This window comes from Culex pipiens, chromosome 1 (genome assembly GCF_016801865.2).
Source record: "Culex pipiens pallens isolate TS chromosome 1, TS_CPP_V2, whole genome shotgun sequence".
NCBI classification, from domain to species: Eukaryota; Metazoa; Arthropoda; class Insecta; order Diptera; family Culicidae; genus Culex; species Culex pipiens.
The window spans coordinates 125,272,046-125,291,027 of NC_068937.1; the positions used below are offsets into that span (position 1 = coordinate 125,272,046).

The following is an 18,982-nucleotide window of genomic DNA, read 5'->3' on the forward strand; positions in this document are numbered from 1 at the left end:
AGTAAGGTAATTAGACAGTGAGTAGTGGAACAGCATCTAATTCCGTCGTACCTCTTATGTAGGCAAGTCAGCACTTTGACGTTCAATTACAACTCACTGAAGGCGATTTCAACTGAAATAGAGTGATAGATAGCTCAATAAGAAGTGAGCAAGCAAGTTACTTTTAAAAGTTTTGCAAAATTAGTTGTTTAAATGGAAAAAAATATCAAATTGGATGGAGTTAGGAGAATTTCCCCTAAAATGAATCCATACTCCACAATCATACAAACTATTTTCTTGCCTCTGTGACCAGTAAAAGAGAGCGTGGTTTGATACAAAAAGTTGAAAAAAAACATGCAGATATTATGTTATTCAACTTTTCTAAAAAAAAGTCATAATGGTTTCAGTTTATGGACAAAATGGCAATGCAAAAATCAAACTTCTCTTGTTTGTTTTAATTCAAACAAATCAATGTTTTCAAATATTTGGAATTGACATCATGTCACAATCAGTTTTACATGTTTTGATATTTAACCTTCTAACACTCATTGTTACACCAGTGCTCCATTTTTCTTTTACTACATATTTTAATTTCTTGCATACCAGGTATTTAACGAATTAAAATAATTCTTCTTGCACAAAACTATTTTAAAAATGTTAAGATACCAAATTGATTTTCAACTCATTAGATCATGGTAAACAAAAACGTAAAAATTCTTAATTTAATATATTTTTTATGAAATAACTCCAAATATTCTTGAAAAAGCTTACTTAATTTTCCCGTAGCTTCAAAAATTTATATTATCCGATGTCAAAGTGTCTGATAATCTGATTAATTTTATATGAGCTATAAAATAAACTTAATTGAACAAAATCATCTTCATTTATTTTTCTCTGAGCATCTAAAAAAATGGTTCGAAAAGTATAGAAAATGTGTACATTTGCTTAAATTTCGGGAATTCCCGGGAAATTTGTAAAAAAAATATTTTTTCGGGAAATCCCGGGAATTTTCGGCCGATTTTCAAAAAGTTAATTAAAAAAAAGATTTTTTTAAAAAAAGCATAATTTTTTAATTGGGCACACGGGTTATGTCTTGAGAGTCTTTACCCCAAATTTCAACCAATTTGGTTCATCCTATCTCGAGATATCGTGGCACCCGTAAAACAACTCGGTGTTTTAAGAAAACCGAATAGAAAGTTTGACAGTTCGCATTGCACATGGCAAATTTTTTAACTTAAATCAGTGTTGGTATTATCGAGCTCTCGCGAGAAAATTTTCTCTCTCTCGAGTTCTCGCCGCGAGTCTCGAGCTGCCGAGAGAAACTCACCAATTGCCCCTGCTCTCCTCCGCTCGCGAACGGGCTTTCTCGCGAGCCAGAATTGCCCGTTCGCGAGAAGTTGTACGTTTTAGAAACTAACAAAAAACAACACAGCGATTGAAGTTACACCTCTATACCATCGCCTGGTTCGTATTCATAAGCCTAATAAACAAATTGCTAGCTTGGGGCAAACGGCTAGCACGAGGCGCTCGCGAGCGCTCGCGGCGAGAGCGAGAACGCGAACGAAAATGCGAGCGCGAGCGAGAAGAGAAATGTACTACAAGTTCTCTCCCTCGTTCGCGAGCGAGAAATGCTTTCCTTCTTCTCGCTCGAATTCCAACAATGACTTAAATCGTCTCTAACTCAGTTTAATCATGAAATATCTTCAAGAAATTTCAGGAGTGATTGGAAATCATCTTTTCAGCGGATTTAATAAATTTTGTTTAATATATCTACATGTATGTAACCCCTTAATTGACATGTTGCAATATTTTGTACAGTCGAATAATGAAAAATGGCAGACAACTTAAAACTTTTCTTTTTTTGTGAGGAAAAATACGTTTTTTCGGCAAAAAAATAAAAAAAAAATAGTTCACGAGCCATGGCTTAAACTTTTGAATGCAAAAGTGTTTAAAAATGCATTATACACCTGTCCAGCTGTTTTGCAATCATTAGTTTCCAAAATACCTAAATATTGACGAAAATTTATTTTTGCGGAACTGTACATTGGAAAATCATAAAAATTCAAAATGTTTTTAACCCAGCCCAAACATGTTAAAAATGATTATCATTGCAGAAAATGCGACATAAACTTTGAAAAATATTTGCAACGGCCTAATAGTGAGATCAATCCAAACAGAAAAAAATAAAGAAATATAAAAAGAAAACAAAAACAATAAAAAAAAGGATACAATAATTTAAATTACAAGCCACGGTTTCAAAATTTGGAAGAATAAGGTGTTTTAAAATGCATTGTCCAGTTGTTCTGCAATCATCAGTTTCCATAATATCTATGTATGTATTAGGCATTTTTTTTTGACGAAAAAAAAGTTTTTGGGCGTTCAATGATCTTCAAAAATGCCACAAAGTTTAATGTAGTATCGATTTAAAATGTAAATCATCCGGATTGTGGGAGGCCAAGCTCTCTAGTGGATTTCGCATATGCACAGTCAAGATAATTTATACCAAGGGTCCTGATAGCTCAAAACAGACCCTTTCACTCGTGAGCACAAATCGAATGCGACGCAAAACGGCTCTGATTCATTCCTACCGTTTGTGACTTCCGCACCATTCGTTACTGAAAACTTTCTCTCTTTTGCTTTATCTCTCACTCCACTCGGGCCGATTGCGCTATGTCGCTCAATAGTCTGCGATTGGTTTTGCTTTGATCACATTAACAATTGCTTGAAATCAATGCTTTCAATAATATTTTTAAATTTTGTTTTTTACACAACATCAAAGACACATTTGACAGCAATTTCCACCATGCCAAATGCTAATTGACGGAAAATTGTGCTAGTGCAGGCCAAAAGAGTGCCGCGCTGGTATTCTGTTAGATTCTCTCCTCTCTGAGCGTATTCTTTCGTGACTCGGGTCGACGGCCGGAGTAGGCCTGGATCTTGTCATTATTCAGGTTTGCGAGTGCGTAAAGTTAATCGCAGAGATAATTCGTTGAAGTGGGTTGAGTTTGAGCTCGAAACCTTGTAGTAAAATGGAATTTCTTCTAGCCAACGGTAATTACTAAAATACGATTGTAGGATCCTGGGTTGTAATTTGGTTCGAATTGTTATAGAATATCAAAACCGATAGTATTTCTTATAAAACATTTTATTTATCTATCAGGAATCTTATCACAATAAAATTTCTCTTCCCTTCTTGCCAGTTTTATTTTTTCCAAAGAAGTAGTATTTATGCTCTTTCGATCACTGTGTTCTATAAATGCAGTTGAAGACATTTTTACAAGCTTACGCTCCCCGTTCGAGATTGCTCTTGCTCTGGAATGTGTCTCTTTATTGTCATTTGTTTGAAAAAGTGATTTAAATGCAAATTTTTCAACCTAACTTCATTGCGGTTCTACTAAAAGTAAGTTTGTTCCGAGGGGCAAAAACTTCTAAAAACAGCTTCAATCGCCCAGCCTACGTTCCTGCAGATTGTCTTTTTGCTTTGCGCGCTCAGTTGCGTTTTCTTGATATGATGTCGGTTCGGGTTGGAAGAGTGTGTTGTTGGTTGGAGAAGAAAATATACCTACGAACTAGAGCATGGTTAAAAAAAATGCACAGAAGAATATTCTAAAAGCTCTTGGCTCTATTCCTTTCGCTTCCGTCCTAAAATCTAATGAGATGAGACTTTTGCATCCTAACATGTGTACATATTACACACCGGTATATGTTTGTTGTCTTAAGGCAGCTCACTAAACGCTCGTTTTGCAATTTTTTAAAATTGTTCTATCTACTAAAACAAGGGAAAAAATAAGTTGGGAGTTGTTTTCGTCTCTACCGATGCAATGATGATTGTTTAAAATAAAAACAAATTCGTTACAAATTAAAATGCATGATGAAATTTAGCTTTCTTTTTTTTTATAAAATTTGAGATGAGGTTACTCGCGAATGGTTGCATTAAACTGTTTCGAAATCGTGTTAGTGTGCGTGACGTGTGTGAAATTCGATTGATAAATGCTTCCTAATGATTCTACGGATGATTGTTATTTTTTTGAGCACTAACGAAGATTCTTGTGTATTGAGTTGCACGTGTTTTGTATCGCGTTTCATTCTAGCCTATTGTTTTTTTTTAAATTAATTCTGCTCCTGTCTCAGTGTTAGTGTGTGTCTGTGCTTTCGCTTGTATGTATGTGTGTGTTTGTGTCTTATATTGTATGGCAATTTGAAAATATTGTTCTTCTCTATCTCCGTTCTCTCACTTGTTTTTTTTTCTTTTTCGAGTGTGTTTATCAATTATTCATACTATCACGATGAGGGTCGGCTTTTTCGATATCTTTTTAATACTCTACTTGCTGTGTATAAGTTTAGAAGGTAAACAGTAAATTTTGATCCAAAAATAAACTAAAATCTGAAGTAGTTCCACTCTATAGGCTAGGCTTTTTTGTTACGCAGCGTTTAAAAAATATATAAGTTTTAAAAGAGACAGTCTTGTCATTTTCCTATGATTGATTCGATTTTGACAGTGATTTGGTGTTCCGGAAGAAATCGCACAACCTGAACAGTAGTAGTCCTTCGACGGATCGCTTAAAACACGATCTCTTCTTTTCGTAAAACTGGAAGGCTTCGTGAGTTCCAAACACACACAAACATATGCAAACATTGGTTTCCGTGCACTCTACCCTCGTGCGTTTGGTCCTTCTTCTACTTCCGGAAGCTGGGAATGTGTCGTAGCTCGCTAGTTGCACTTGTTGATTCGGAAAACACACTACACGTACGTTCACATTCTTGCACCGACTACCACTAACTTCCCTATCTCGTTCTCTCTCTTTCTCTTTCTCGATCATGCACACTCAAACTCTAGTTTTCTGAAATTTGCGTTTAAATTTCACTTCTTGCTCTCTGTGGCCTACACACACACACACACTGTGTCCTATGCTTCGTATTCCTGGTGCAGCGCTTCTTTTTCCTTGCCTGTGGAACGGTAGAAAGTGGATTAGAGCGGGAGGAAATCGGAAAACAAGGCTTGCGGTTGGGTCGAAATTTTGAGAATTTTGAAAATGTTTAGGAGTGAGGGGTGCCAAATGTCTACGTTTCTGTTTCTTTACCGAATTTTCCAATTTCCGGATAGATTGGGGCCATTTCGAGGGTGGACGGTGCGGACGGGGTGTCGCCCGGCCGTTCCTCGTCCATGACGCCGACCAGCGACTGGAGCACCTCGCAGTACGACGTCACGTTGATGTTCTGCCCGAGCAGGTGCAGCATCAGGAAGTCTCCGATTTGGATCCGGCGGATCAGGTTCTCGATTTGGGACGAGCTCGCCGACCGGAAGCGACGCTTCAGGACGGCTTCGCGCGTCGTCGGCATCATCACGATGGCGGCCGAGTACAGGATCGCCAGGCCGGACAGCACCGACAGGATGATGAACCAGAACCTGCGGGAAAGAATTTGTGTTAGTAACGTTTGAGGTTACGGGGTTTTTGGTTGGAAATCTCACCATAAGAAGATGTAGATCTTCTCGTTGAGGATGTTCAGCGCAAGCACGCAGAGGGCATCGTGCTTCTGGATGCTTCCGGAAGCTCCGTACTTGTGGAACGTACACTTGGTTACGCGAGGGAAGACCTGCAAAAAGAACTCTAATCAGTACTTGCTCAATGGGTTATAGACGTATGGATCTTACCTCAATCATCGGATCCGAGCGGTTCTCCTGGTCGAGCTCGCTGAACTTGAGCACATCCGAACCGTACGTCATGAACGCGCCGCCGAGGAACTTGTCCACGAAAAAGATGTTGCCAATCTGTCAAATGAAAGATTGGTCAGACCCACCTCGTTAAGTTTACCGCAGACAGGGTTCATTGAAGGTACTTACGACATTGACAAAGTTGAGTGCCTCACACAAAAAGTATCCGAAGGAGTAGCTATTGTGCGTCTTCATGCTCTCTATCAGGTAGCGAACTAGTCGGGACTGGCGTCCCTTGCGTTCCTCCTGGCCCAGGGTCATCGTTCCGCGGAGTCCGTCCGAGATGAGCCGCATGCGACCCTCCTCCCAGTTCTTCCAGATCCAGTGGGGCATGTAGAACAGGATTCCCTGGAAGAACAGCATGAACGGCACCCACTGGTAGTAGCTGTGGTACGTCCGCTCCTGGTTGTGCTCGTTTCCAAGTCCGGATTGGGCCACGGCCGTGCCGATCTGGCGACCATGCTGGCCGGGCAGCGTGAAAGTGTACGTGATCCAGCAGTACGTGTTGATCACGTGGCCGGGAATAGCGCCGTCGTTAATGCACGAAATCGGATCACCTGTTACAAAAAAAACCATTGCGGTTTAATGAGTCGGTTCGGTTACGGTCTATCGCGCGTACTCACCAATCAAATTGTTCGCCGTCACCAGCACACAGCTGAGAAACAGTATGGCACTGGTCAGCCGATAGTGACACCGGAACACCATGTTGTCGATGATGGCCTTGTCGATCAGGTACCGGACCTTGATGAATCCGGCCACCGACGAGACCAGTCCGAACACAGCCATTGCGATCGATTTGTCGGCCTCAAATGACTACAACCTCTTCAGAACGGCGATCTGTAACGAAAAGATTCGCGGTTAGTTCTCCAAGTTCTGCCAAACTCATTTCGTCGCATTCCCGAGTGGCAGATTTATGGTCATGAAAACTAATTGATCGCTGTTCTGCTGCTGTGCAGAACGTCCGCGACTAATTAGCGCACTGTCACTCGGTGGAGAAATTAGAATCTATGTGCACGACACCCGCAGCTATCCGCAACTACCGTCGTCACGCCACGTTGATTGAAACAAAAAGATCGGCACGTGACCCTTCGCTATGAGTTATTGTTCCAGGCAGCACCTGGTCGGACACTGAGCAGAGTCAAGATGATTAAAGTGTCATCCGGAGCAATCTCTTCAATGTCAAATCCATCGTGTGGCGATTTTCCTGTGTGCGCTGCGAACTCTCTGTACACACCGGTTCACTCTTATCGCTATGTTTTAGTTTTGCGAGTCTCGGGCTAAGCCAGAGTAACGGGCCACGAGTGCGGCTAATCAACGGCTCAACCGCGTTGACTCTGTGTCGCGTCGAATTGTTGTTTTTTGTTTTACCGTGTTTGAATAGGTCGGCACAACAGGTTTTATGCAAAACACAGCAGCATTCAGCGGAGCCGTTCGTCGTGTGGTTACGGTTGAACGGATTACATTGGCTGGATTTTTGAGCGTGGATGTGTGGCGAATCGCTCGGTTGAGTACGATCGGGAGCTTGATCTTCTCATCTGGATTGAAACGTCTTTGAAGCTCGATCGATACGTTTCCGATTATTTGTCGTCTGTCACTCACAGCTCGCGGTCGCGCACACAATAAGTAGCAATTAGACTGGGTTGACCTGGAGGTACGACTCCGCGATTAGTTAGGCTAATGAGACGTCGGTTACGTAATTACCCTCACGAGGTGTGCCCGTATTGGCCCGAACTAATCACACCTCACACGCTTGTAACACTTTCTTCCCCTTCACGCGCTCGTCCACCGAGCTTGCGAGTTGCACGAAACGGGGTCATAGACTCCCTTCGCGGGCTGATGCTGGTCCCGACGTTGTCACCGCACTACTGAATCGCGCTCCACTCTTCAATGGGAACGATTCATTCAGTTTTGTCGCGTATGCGCCGCCGCCACCCACACTCGACATCCAATTGACTGCGTGTAATTGAGGCAGATTCAAATTCCAGCCCGAATCACAGCTCAACGGAGTCTTTGTCCACGCGCGTCCGAGTTCTGGAGAGATGTTGCAATCATCGGTTAACGACTTCACTGTTGGTCGCTGACTCACTTATGATCATCCCGATAATTGCTCGTATGACACACATATGTTGCACAGAACTTGCTGACGGACTTTACTCCGTCATTGTGGGACCGAGGACGGGCCACAGCGTGTGTTGTAATGGCCTTTGTTGTTTATCTTGAGCAGCTTGTAAATATAGAGCTGCTTCTGTAGCAGCTCCGTAGTGGGCCATATGTTTAATTGCTGCAATGAACCCGGATTTCCGGGTGCCGTAGAAGGTCATGCTGGTCCTGGGTAGCAATTGGAATTGAAGGTCGCCACTTGAGAATCGCTTTTTTCGATGGATTTATCATTTTCGGCTGTTTGGAAACAAACCAGCACGTTTTCAGAAGTACTCCACTTAACTTCAGGTCTGTTCGATGTCATTTGAATGTTACACAACATGATATCGATCGATCTAGACCGCTCCATAACCGGATGGTAATGAGTGCTCAGGTGCTCGGTAGGCAAACCACAGATCAACAGACGTGACGCTTCGCGGGGTAAATCCCCATTTCGTTGCTCCGAAAAGTTTACTCAGTGATAGCGTTCCGTCTAGTTTGTTTGTCCAGAATTCCCAACTTTGATAGTTTATTGCCTCTCGTTGTCGCTTGAAATCAACTTCAGCTGTTACGCTTAGAAGTCGTGATCGCGCGTACAAAGGCACGTCTTCGACGTCAGTAGGTTGTAATTTACATTTGCAGGGCCGAACAAGTACTCGGAATACGTCTCCGGCAGGAGACGTTGTTTACCGACTGTTCGCCGTGGATGAAGATGAGCGTGTGTGCTTTATCATTCATAGTTATACAAGCCTTAAAACAGTTGTTCAGCCTCTCCGAGCGTCATAAAGTGGCTTAAATTAATCCCCCGTACGAGCTTCGTCACTGAAGCTGGAGACACACAGATAACACGGCCGAGATGTGCAGCTGGGTGCACAATTCAGTTCAAATCATCCAATTCAGAACATCTCTCGGGGGATGGCCAAGATCAACTCCAGGCGCAGCAACTTCAAAATGGAGTTCTCCAACTCATTTCGGTGACTTTCGGGGTTCGCAAACGCATACTTGCGTTGAACGCTCAAGCCTCAAAACCTGTTTGCGTCATTATCAGTTTAACCTCCGGACCTCCTCTCTCTCTCGCGCGCGGATAATCTCGTCCAGCAGACCGTGAGCGACCTCTGGCCAACGCACAGTAGTGGTACCAGGTCGCGCCTGGCAACGCTGCCGTCATGCAGTAGCTGTCAAAGCCGACGATCGGCCTCGATCGCGGCGCGCTTATTGTGTTCGAGAATATTGAACAGCCAACAGCGAAGAAAGCGCGATCGTGAGAAAATGTGTGCCCGCAAAGCCCAGCACAATCGCTTTTTCATCTGGGGCAGCTCGACGACGGGCAGGACGGACGGGAACATGGTCGCGCATATTCCGCTTTGCGATGTCTTTCGTGTATTTTTTGTTGTTGTGCTGGTGTGTTTGCTCTCCTATTCTGTATGTGCATTTTCTGTGTGTGGCTTTAAAATATGTTCACGGCGATGGAGACTCTCCACACTTTGGTTCGCATCTTCAACCGCCGAGGTGATCGCGACCGAGGAAGCTGGAGCAGCAGGCGGAGGATGGAAGACAAAAAACACGGCAACATTGTATTTTTATTATGATCCATGGAGAGAAAACATGGTTGCACGCTTCTCAAACAAAACAACAACAGCAGCAAAACGGGATAACAGTTAAGTCAACTTGTTATGTATGAGCCCGATGAGCCGGATTATGGACGGTGTCGAGGCTTGATTGGACGTTTCCTATAGGGTGCTTCGTCAACCCAAGTCGCAGATCGCTCAGTCTGGCTGTTGATTTATTTATTCTTGTGACGATATGTTTATGGGATGGAAACATAAACAAAAGATACACAAAGTGTGAACATTTGGCTCCGTGGTTCCACACCCCTCTTTGGAGACACACCAGATCCATTAGTCTCGATGGCGGCTGGGACGACGACTGCTGGAACCCAAGCGACCGTATAATTTCGCTGCGATTGCAAAACTCCGAGGGCTAATTGGCGACGCGTGGTTCGACGGCCAGGGCTTCGTCGAAGCTACCGTCGTACCCCGTTCAAATTACCCTATAATTTTGCCCAACGAGGCACTTTATCACCTAGCGCGTTTATTGACACACTGCCGACCGACGACTCTACCGGAGTCGGAGTTGCTGACGAAACTTTCGTAGAACCCGCAGCAGCGGTTTCGTCTAAAACCCGCGTCTCGTTGAAATTGGAATACCAGCATCGGCTATCGTTACCGAGTCAACGTTTCCAAATCGGAGCTAAACGCTTGAGCATGAACCCGGCGGGTTCCTAAATAAAATGGAAATGAGGTTCCCTGTCTGTGCAGTCCGCTAGCTCCTTCCTTCCATCGTTAAGTGATTCATCAAAAAAGCGTTGTCGATCGACTTCGGTTCGGCATATTTCCTCCAACTCCTGCAACATTTCATCATCTCTCCGCTCTCTATCAAGCAGTCGAAAACGAAAACAAAAAGAAGCCACGTTTCGTTGATGGACGGACAACAAAGCATGGTTCCAGGTACACCAAACAAGAGGGGTCGCTCGCCCCTTGCTTTGCTCGTGTACGTTCCCGGCGTGTATTTACGCCATTTTCTTTCCCAATGACCGACGATGTATCCTTTTACGAGGTCGATTGTACTGAAGGGCTTCAGCTGTCACCCCGCACCGGTTCCACATGCAGTGATTGCTTTAGCCGCTGTTTCCAGGTAGAAATTCGATCTCTTCTCCCCGACAACTTTCATTCATAAACTTTTAAAAATGCTGCTTCAATTCCGTTTGCGTTACTTTTCATGCCACAACACAGCCATATTTTCGCCGAAACGCCAAAATCCCTGATGCGTTCACAGATGTGCGTAAAAATGGCGCTTGCTTCCACAAATCCATAAATATCTTCGTGCACTTCTTCTCCCAAGAGACACTGCCTATGATGAACAGCTTCCGCTGCTGCGAAGCAGCGTTTTTTGTCAAAACTACTTTTAAATCTTGCAACAAAACGCACACACTTACACAAATTAAAAAATCACAAAACTTTCGCGTCTTCCGTCGTCGTTTCGCGTGGTTTTCGTCCCCCCAAACAAACAAACAAAAACAACGCTCTATTGTTGACGTGCCGTTGTTGTCGTCGTCACCACAATGACAATGCCGACTCGTCGCTCTCTCTCGATCTTGCTTTCTCTCTCTCTCTCGCTCGCTCGCGCACTAGCATTCGTCGTTGACAGCCAGCGCCTACTTGATCGCTTCCATTCCACACCGCACGAGCGTCTCTCTGGGACTGATTCGTGCGCTGGCCAGCAACGATCCGCGTTGCTCGGGCGACTGCGGGTGAGCGTGTGTGCGTGTTAGATATGAGTGCCGCAAGAAATTCACCACAATGAGTGCCTGCGGCGGGAGTGTTGGTGTTGGTGAGGAGTTGGCATTCCTTTGCCCGTGTAGGGGATTATGTTGCGGACGGGTGTGTGAGTGCGGGGGTTGTCAGGTTTGCGGCCTCCCACAGTTCAAATGGTGTCTTACCTTCTTCGATGGCGCTCGCTGGGCTGCGGTTTACCAGGTACGCAGCAGTCTCGACGGCCTCGCCCCAGAACTTCGTATCCACTTGAGCGTCGAACAGCATCGACCGAGCCTTCTCCATCGCCGTGCGATTGAACCGTTCACTTATGCCGTTCTGCTCTGGCGTGTACGGCACGGTGAACTGCATCTGGATACCCTTCTGTCGGCAAAACTCCTCGAAGTTCTTGTTGTGGTACTCACCGCCATTGTCGCAGCGAAGGCGCGAGATCTTGACACCGAACTTCGCTGTAACCATCGCTTCATACAGCTGGAAGTACTCGAAGACCTGGTCCTTCGATTGCATCGTGTACAACATCGCAAAACGGCTCCAGTCGTCGATGAAGCTGACGTAATATCGGCATCCGTCGTGCCCCGCCGGTGTTATTGGCCCGCACACGTCCGTGTGCACGATCTCCAGCACGCGCTTGGACCGCCTCCCGGGGCCATCCTCGAACGGCTTCCGGGTCTGCTTCGCTTCGATGCAGGGCTCGCAGTAGATGGTCTCGTCTCCACTTTCGCACTTTTTCATTCCTTCGACCATTTCCTGATGCACTATCTTCTCGAGATTCTTCGCACCCAGGTGGCCGAAGCGCCGGTGCCAGAGCTCGAAGTTCTTCTTGATCTTACCGCACGAGTACATCGACGACGTTGGCTCACTCGGCGGGTAGAACTCCATCTCGTACTGGCAACCCTTGCGCTTTCCACACGCGACCACTTCAGAGCCCGCAAGCACTTTCACCGCACCGCTTTTGAACACAACCTCCATTCCCGCCATTTCCACTTTGCGGATCGAGAACAGGTTGCAACGGAGACTCGGCGCGTACAGCACTTTCTTCAGGACACACTCACACTCTTCGCCATTGGCCACAGCGATCATCTTGATCGTTCCCGAGTACTTCGCAGTCGCGGTCTTGCCGCTCAGTGCCACAGCGATTTCGATTGGCTCAGCCAACAGTTCCATCGATTCGAAGAGGCTTCTATCGTTTGACATGTGCTCTGAAGCACCAGAGTCGGCAAACCACAACACTTTGTTTTTGCTTTCTCCGCACTCGTCAGCAACAAAGCACACACTTCTCTTCTCTTCCTTCTTCTCCTCCGTCATGTTGGCGTTGCCTTTCTTCTTCTCTTTCTTCACTGCACTCTTCTTCGCACACTGCTTTTCCTCCTTCTCTGGGCATTCGGCCGCCTTGTGGCCCACCTGCCCGCACGCGAAGCACTTCCACTTTTTCACTGACGGCTTTCCGACGAAGGCAGCCGGCTCCCGCTTGGGGGTAACCAACTCCACACCTTTTCCTCCGCGCTTGATCTCTTCGTCGAGGAGACGACACTGGACGAACTCCAACGACAGCTGCTCCTCCGCCATTGTTTCCAAGGTCGTCACAACCGTCGCGTAAGCCGTCGACCTCATCGTCAGCAACAAATGGCACACGACGTCGAGGTCGTCCATCTTGGATCCGGTCCCCTTCAGCGCACGGACGATGCGATCAAAGGTTAGGAAATGCTCCCGCAAGCTGCCGCCCTTGTAGCGCAAATCGAGCAGCTGCATCTTCAAGCTCATCCGGCTTGCTGCACTCTTCCGCTCGAACACCTTCAGGAGCTTGTCCCAAATGTCCTTCGGCGTCTTGCAATCGGCCACGTGCTCCAGTTGGTTGTCGTGGATCCTTTCGATGAGCATGGATTTGCACTTTTTGTTACGCCGCCGGCGTTTCTCCAGTGCCTTCAACTTGGCCTCGCGCCGGGCCTCGTCATCCCCCCGGACCGGAGTCAGGGCGGGGTCCTGCTCCAACTCCCGTTCGATACACTCCATCAACTCATGCTCATCAAGCAGCGTGAGCATCCGGATCTTCCACGAAAGGTAGTTGAATCCGTTCAACAACGGCACTCGCGTCTCGGACTTTTCCGAGTCCATCACGACGAACCGATTTTCCCGATTTACAATCCGGCACTCGCGCACTCTGGGCCCATAACCTAATGGGAATGGGATTTCGGCCAGAGGTAAACGGGAAAACACGCGGTTTTACAGAGCGAAAAGAAAAACGATGTTTATTGAGCGAGCGATACTTTTGGAATGAGCGATCTGTCAAATCTGTCAACCTAGCGGAAATGCAACCCAGGGGTGCGCAAAAGCCTACAAACTACCCGTTACTGAAACTGCCCCCAACAGGGTTCCTCGCGTGTCGGCTCTTCGGTCCCGAGTGTGATGATCGGCATGTTTTGGGTTTGGAATGTTGAGTGACAAATTTTCCACTATTATCATCGCATGGTTTTCGGACTCGATTGTTTTCTATTTTTGACTAGTGCGGGCGAGTACAACGAACCGGTGGGATGTGGTTTGCGTGTTTGCAGGAACAACAAAATTATCTTTCTGTTGCCTGTCGTTGGAAATAGGAATCGTATTTGCAAGAGAGCGTAGTAAGCGTTGAGATACCCATGTTTCGGATCTATTTTTTAAGCCTTCTCAAGCGCTGAAAAAGATCTTCCAGTCCCGAAGGGGTTTCTTCTGGTCGCGTGAGAGCGCGTAACGACCTGCACGGTTTCCGATCTTCGCGCTTGAAATGCCTCTGTCCCCCGGCAGCTTCTGGCTGTTCTGTTGTCTGGAAATACCAGAAGACGGGCGTAGAGACGACGATTAAATGTAGAAGGGGCGGGGAAGAGCCAAGCCGAGATTCGGTGATCGTTCCTTCGCGTACAAGTAGAAGCGTATCATCATCTAATCAGCGTCGAGCGGAGCGGAGCGCCAAACACGAGTTCTTGGGGACCTGAAGAGGACGGTGAAGAGGGGGGGAGCTCACGCATTGCTCTCAAAACTAGTAGCCACCAGCAGGGCGGACTACTTTTTCTGTAGGTTTCGGCTGTTTCGTCTTCTTCGTAGGCTGACGGTGGCGATGATGACGGACGCACAATGATGATGCGTGGCGCGGCGTAGACACGCAGGAAGTTCGAGGTCTACGACGCGGGCTGCATATTAAACAAAAGTAGTTAAGTGGAAATAAACAGAAGCTAATTTAATAAAACTGTCATAAGATATTTACTGTGAGATTTATTTAATTGAATATGAGCAGTTAAAGGAAAAAATATTAAAAATAAAAATTTCTGTGATTTTTAATACATTCAATTTTTTTTCAAAAATGTAAGTGTTAAAAATTAACCGATCTTTAGAAATCTTCAAATGAAATTTGCGTTAAAATAAAAATGGACAGCAAATGTGAATCACAACTCATTTTTAAAATCATACCTGCGTTGTCTGTACTTCAGTTTATTTCGTAGTTTACACTTTAATTTGTTATGAAAATTGCAATCTTTATGTAAACATCTAAAATTGTGATTATATGTGTGCATTGAAACCAATAACTTTAAAATAAAGGTAGGGGGAGGATTAGTTCTTTAAAATAAGCCAAGGGGGGAATGGAACGTAAAAGGTTGAGAAACACTGATCTATAGCCTGCAGGTCTTCCAGCGAACAGGGGGAACGTCTCAATGAAGTAGCGAAACTAGTTTCGGTTTGTCGGGACCATTTCGCATTGATGGGCTGCGGTGGATGAGATCATGCTGCCCCTTTCTAACGCAGGTGTCCCCTCATTTGCATATGTTTGTCCATTTTGTATGGGCTTGACGGAGGTTTGGCGTGCCGAAATCCGATCCCAAATCAATCAGTCTGGGGTTGGAACAAAAACCGGCTCGAACATTGATACACATCTATACGAGGGGTATTGATTTATGCGTGTCGCGATTCTCGCTGGACCGCGTGATTTCGGTTGTCCTGAATCGGCGTGGTGGGTCTACTTCGCTGGTAACCCTATGCAGCGAAGCCCTGCATCAACTACCGGTATTCGACCATTTTCATATAATATACGTTTACTTTATAAGGCTGCTGCCGTAGCTGCTACCTTGCGGACTGCTGCCGGTGATCTTCCCGTTGTGATCTTCTCGGTGTCGTCCTGTACACAAGCAAGAACCTCGTGCGCATTCCAGCAGTTCAACTTTCGCGAAACTGCTCAAGCAAGCAATACCATGGAAAGTAAGAAGAATCCCACCGGCTACAGAAACTTGTTGCTCCTTCTTCGGATGGACCGGTTGGTTGGTCAGAAGAAGATCTCTGCCAAGAAGCAACTGCAAATCGTTCGTTTCGTTCGACCGTTGCGGCGAGAAAAACTCGACGGAAGGATACCTGCGGTGATCTCCGAACCGAAGAAGTGCACGTAGAGGACCTTCTTCGCGCGGTAGGGTACACACGATCACCGACGTTGGATTTGCTTAGGGTAGAGTAGTCAGACAATTGAACTTATCCGCCGAATGACCAAGCAACCCATCTGGCAACCCTATTCCAGTGGCAAACGTTGCGGCTTGAATACCTTTTTGCATAGTTTCCGCCGATTTCACCTCTCCACGATCTCCCGGTTCCTCTCGACCCGAACAACCCCGCTTGATTGGATAATTTTTGCAAGCTCTCTTGTGTTGTTTCCCATCTCCTTCGCACTTTTCGAGCTCTGTGAAGAGTCCGCGTGCAGAGCATTATAATATTGATGGAGCTGGCACGGTGCGCGGTGTTGGCACACACAGTACATACTTCTTCGAATCTTCGTATTCGTCATCGTCGACATTGGCAGCGGCGACGAGCATATGAAAAATTCCTGGAAACTGGTAATTAAATACAGCGCTTTTTGGCCCGCTTTGCGTGTCGCCCTGGAACTGCACCACAGCTATACTCCGAACTCCGCGGACATAATCCCCCACCGAAGAAATGCGAGAGAGTCGCTAAGCTGCTGCATAATGAGGTGTCCAATATGCAAATCACGTCCGCTGGCAGCACTGCTCGAAGAAGTGACCGTCGACACCTCACGACACGTCATCGTCGCGCCCCAATAAAACATCTTGCGGGCTAAACTTTGATTGATATTTTAGTGGTAGAACCTTTTGGGGGAGGAGGGAGTCTGAGGGGTTAATAACGAGTTTGTGATTAAGAGAGGTGCCGCGACTGCACGGTTTTCAAGTCCGTTTTTTTTTTCGCAAATTGACTAGTCATCAAAATATGGGTGTTTGGACACGGAATGGAAGCGTTCCAGAACATGCGAACTTTTTAGATGCTCTGAGCTGTGTCCGGTCATTGGCAGCAGGGCAGGGTACATCGTAGCAGGCCACGGAAAGAATTGGGATGCCTAAGCGAGGGAGTCATGATGTGAAATTGTTACTGGGGAAGGTCAGCTTGAATATTTGTATTTTGCCCGAGAATTGATACAGAATCAGGGATTCCCTACTCTTTTTGCCTTCCTCACCTCAATGAGGAAAGGCTATAAAATCACTCGAAAAATGAACTTCTTTATTTGACCTCGTAGACCAACCTTCACGTATACCTATCGACTCAGAATCAAATTCTGAACAAATGTCTGTGCGTGTGTCTGGATGTGGGTCCGTGCACCGAAAAATATGTACACGATTATCTCCGGACTGGCTGGGCCGATTTAGACCGTTTTGGTCTCATTCGATTCGTCTTGGGGTCCTACAAGACCCTAGTTAATATTATGAAGTTTAGAAAAGTACTTCAAAAGTTATGCTAAAAAGACGATTTGGGTAGAGTTTGAAATATTATAAAAAGGGTGGTTTTTGTGAGAAAACCCGTCATGCTATATATTGTTAGAAAGGTATTTGAAAGACCTTTCCAACGCATTCATAAGATTGAAGATCTGAAAACCCCATCAAAAATTATGAGCACTTAAGTGTTATATATACACTTTTTTGAGGCCGGATCTCAAATATTTTGATGAAAAAGTTGTCCGGATCTATCATGCGACCCACCGTTGGATAGGTAATCAAAAGACCTTTCCAACGTATTCTAAAGATTGAATATCTGACAAACCTATCAAAAGTTATTAGTACTTTAGTGTTTTTAATAAACTTTTTTTGAGGCCGGATCTCAGATATTTTGATAAAAATATGCGAGGAAGGCACCATCACCTAAAGGTGGATTAAGTAACGTCTCAGGATTGACATAGAATTTTGGGGATCTGTGAAGATCAAAAGGGAGGCGTTCAAAGCTGCACAAAATGGCGTTCTTAACTCAATTTGGCCCAAAATCGACGTGCGACAAGATTGCACGATTACGACAATTTCCGTAGTAACAGTTCAATAGGGCGAATCTGCGTTTGTAAACAAGCAGTCTATCCCTTTTGCTCAAGTGACAGTTCACGTCAAGTAAGAGGGGGATAGACTGCTTGTTTACGAACGCAGATTCGCCCTATTAAACTGTTACTATGGATTTGTCGTACCTATTCATCTTTTTCTACATAGATTTTTTCCGTGCATCCACGTGCAAAAACAAGCGAAACATCTACCGGCTTTGATGATTATACGGCTCACGAATTGGGGGCTGATGTGCGCATTTTTCTCTCTTTCCCTTGTTTCCTCAATCTCTGCTGGGGCTGTGAGTTGCTGCCGATGCTGCTGCCGCCAAATATCCCCCAAGTCATTGTGATTAATAACTAAGTAGAGCTACCTCGCCTGAGCCGGCGATTTGCGCTCGAGGCTTCCTCTTGACCGCGGGCATTTGGTAACGTGACGTAATTCGCAATTGTGTGGTTGTGTATGCGGTCAGTAAGGTTAAGTTTTTTGGTTAACCTTGTGGTGCAACTTGGTTTGCCCACCAAATGAGTTTATTTGAAAAGAATTCGAAGAATTCAAAATCGGATTAAATGGTGTTATCCGATGACAGCGAGACCTCATTTTCTAATCCGCGACGCGTCCAGTACAAAGTCCTCCACAAAGTGATATCATTCTTCCCGCGAGTTCCAGATGTCCGGACTAATCCGACATGATCACTACTTGACACGTCCTCCTCTAAAGTGGGTGACACCCGACTCGACGCTGAGAGATACTTAATTGACTGCATGATGAATGTTTCTCGTTGCGAAGCTGATTTAATGGAGGTCATGTGCTCGTTGAACACCGGACTCGATGTGCCTACGGAGTGACCGGTATCACAGTCACCACAGCAGCTTATGTATATATGGAGATACTTGACCAAACCTGAAAGTGACCAACGAGCGTCAACTTGCGGTCACGATTTGCTCGCTTTTCGCGGATTTCGAAGCCGTATGTAAAAAGTAAACATAAATATTTAAATTAAGTCATGGATACTGGAGCTGGGGAGCTCTCGAAAGTAGACCGACCACAATGGAGAGCAAAAACGTGGTCAGTTTTCCAGTAGCTTCCAGTTGATATCGATAGTGTGGTCTGGTTCTGCGAATGCAGCCCACTGACGACAGGTTGAACCGACCCATAAAAGGTCGCACTTTCTAAAAATGGCAACCCGAAATGCGAAATCGACGACGGCGACGTAATTGTCGATTTCATGTTGCTGGCATTTTATTGCCTTCCTTGCAGATTATGTTGGCGAAACTTCGTTGTAGGTACAACACGCAAGATGGTAACATCGGGGTACTTCAAGGATGCACGATTCGAGTCGATAGGGGAGGCTTCGTGTCTGGGAACAGCATTCGAACTCTCTATCAGATAATTCGATTTCGTTACGAGACAAATCTAGAGTGGTCTGATATCTTGCTCATTGCCTTGCAAAACGACTCTGAATTTGAGAGACGGCAAAGGATACAAAAGAATTCTAG

At 45.6% G+C, this 18,982-nt stretch overlaps 2 protein-coding genes across 7 annotated transcripts in view; one reads left to right on the forward strand and one right to left on the reverse strand.

Moving 5' to 3' along the window:
* The window catches only part of LOC120414262 (dedicator of cytokinesis protein 4), a 90,809-nt gene that overhangs the window by 30,535 nt on the left and 41,292 nt on the right, over window positions 1-18,982 (forward strand). The window lies entirely within an intron of this gene.
* On the reverse strand, window positions 3,109-11,094 carry LOC120414264 (innexin inx3). 5 transcript variants are annotated; one of them, XM_039575378.2, is made up of 7 exons: window positions 10,827-11,094; window positions 6,316-6,529; window positions 5,822-6,249; window positions 5,633-5,749; window positions 5,450-5,574; window positions 5,061-5,386; window positions 3,109-4,926 (listed from the first exon to the last, which is right to left on the reverse strand). In XM_039575378.2, exons 2-7 carry the CDS (start codon window positions 6,476-6,478, stop codon window positions 4,886-4,888), a joined length of 1,200 nt encoding a protein of 399 aa, XP_039431312.1. In that variant the 5' UTR covers window positions 6,479-6,529; window positions 10,827-11,094; the 3' UTR covers window positions 3,109-4,885. The 5 variants fall into 5 exon arrangements, with proteins under 5 accessions (XP_039431312.1, XP_039431311.1, XP_039431315.1 ...); XM_039575377.2 differs by lacking the exon at window positions 10,827-11,094 and adding an exon at window positions 7,394-8,006; XM_039575381.2 differs by lacking the exon at window positions 10,827-11,094 and adding an exon at window positions 7,061-7,350.

Coding starts and splice junctions, on each gene's coding strand:
- LOC120414264 (XM_039575378.2), bottom strand. CDS start 6,478: ATGGCTGTGTTCGGACTGGTCTCGTCGGTGGCCGGATTCATCAAGGTC. Junction 6,250..6,315: donor GACGGCGAACAATTTGATTG/GTGAGTACGCGC, acceptor TTTTTGTAACAG/GTGATCCGATTTCGTGCATT. Junction 5,387..5,449: donor AAGATCTACATCTTCTTATG/GTGAGATTTCCA, acceptor TCTTTCCCGCAG/GTTCTGGTTCATCATCCTGT.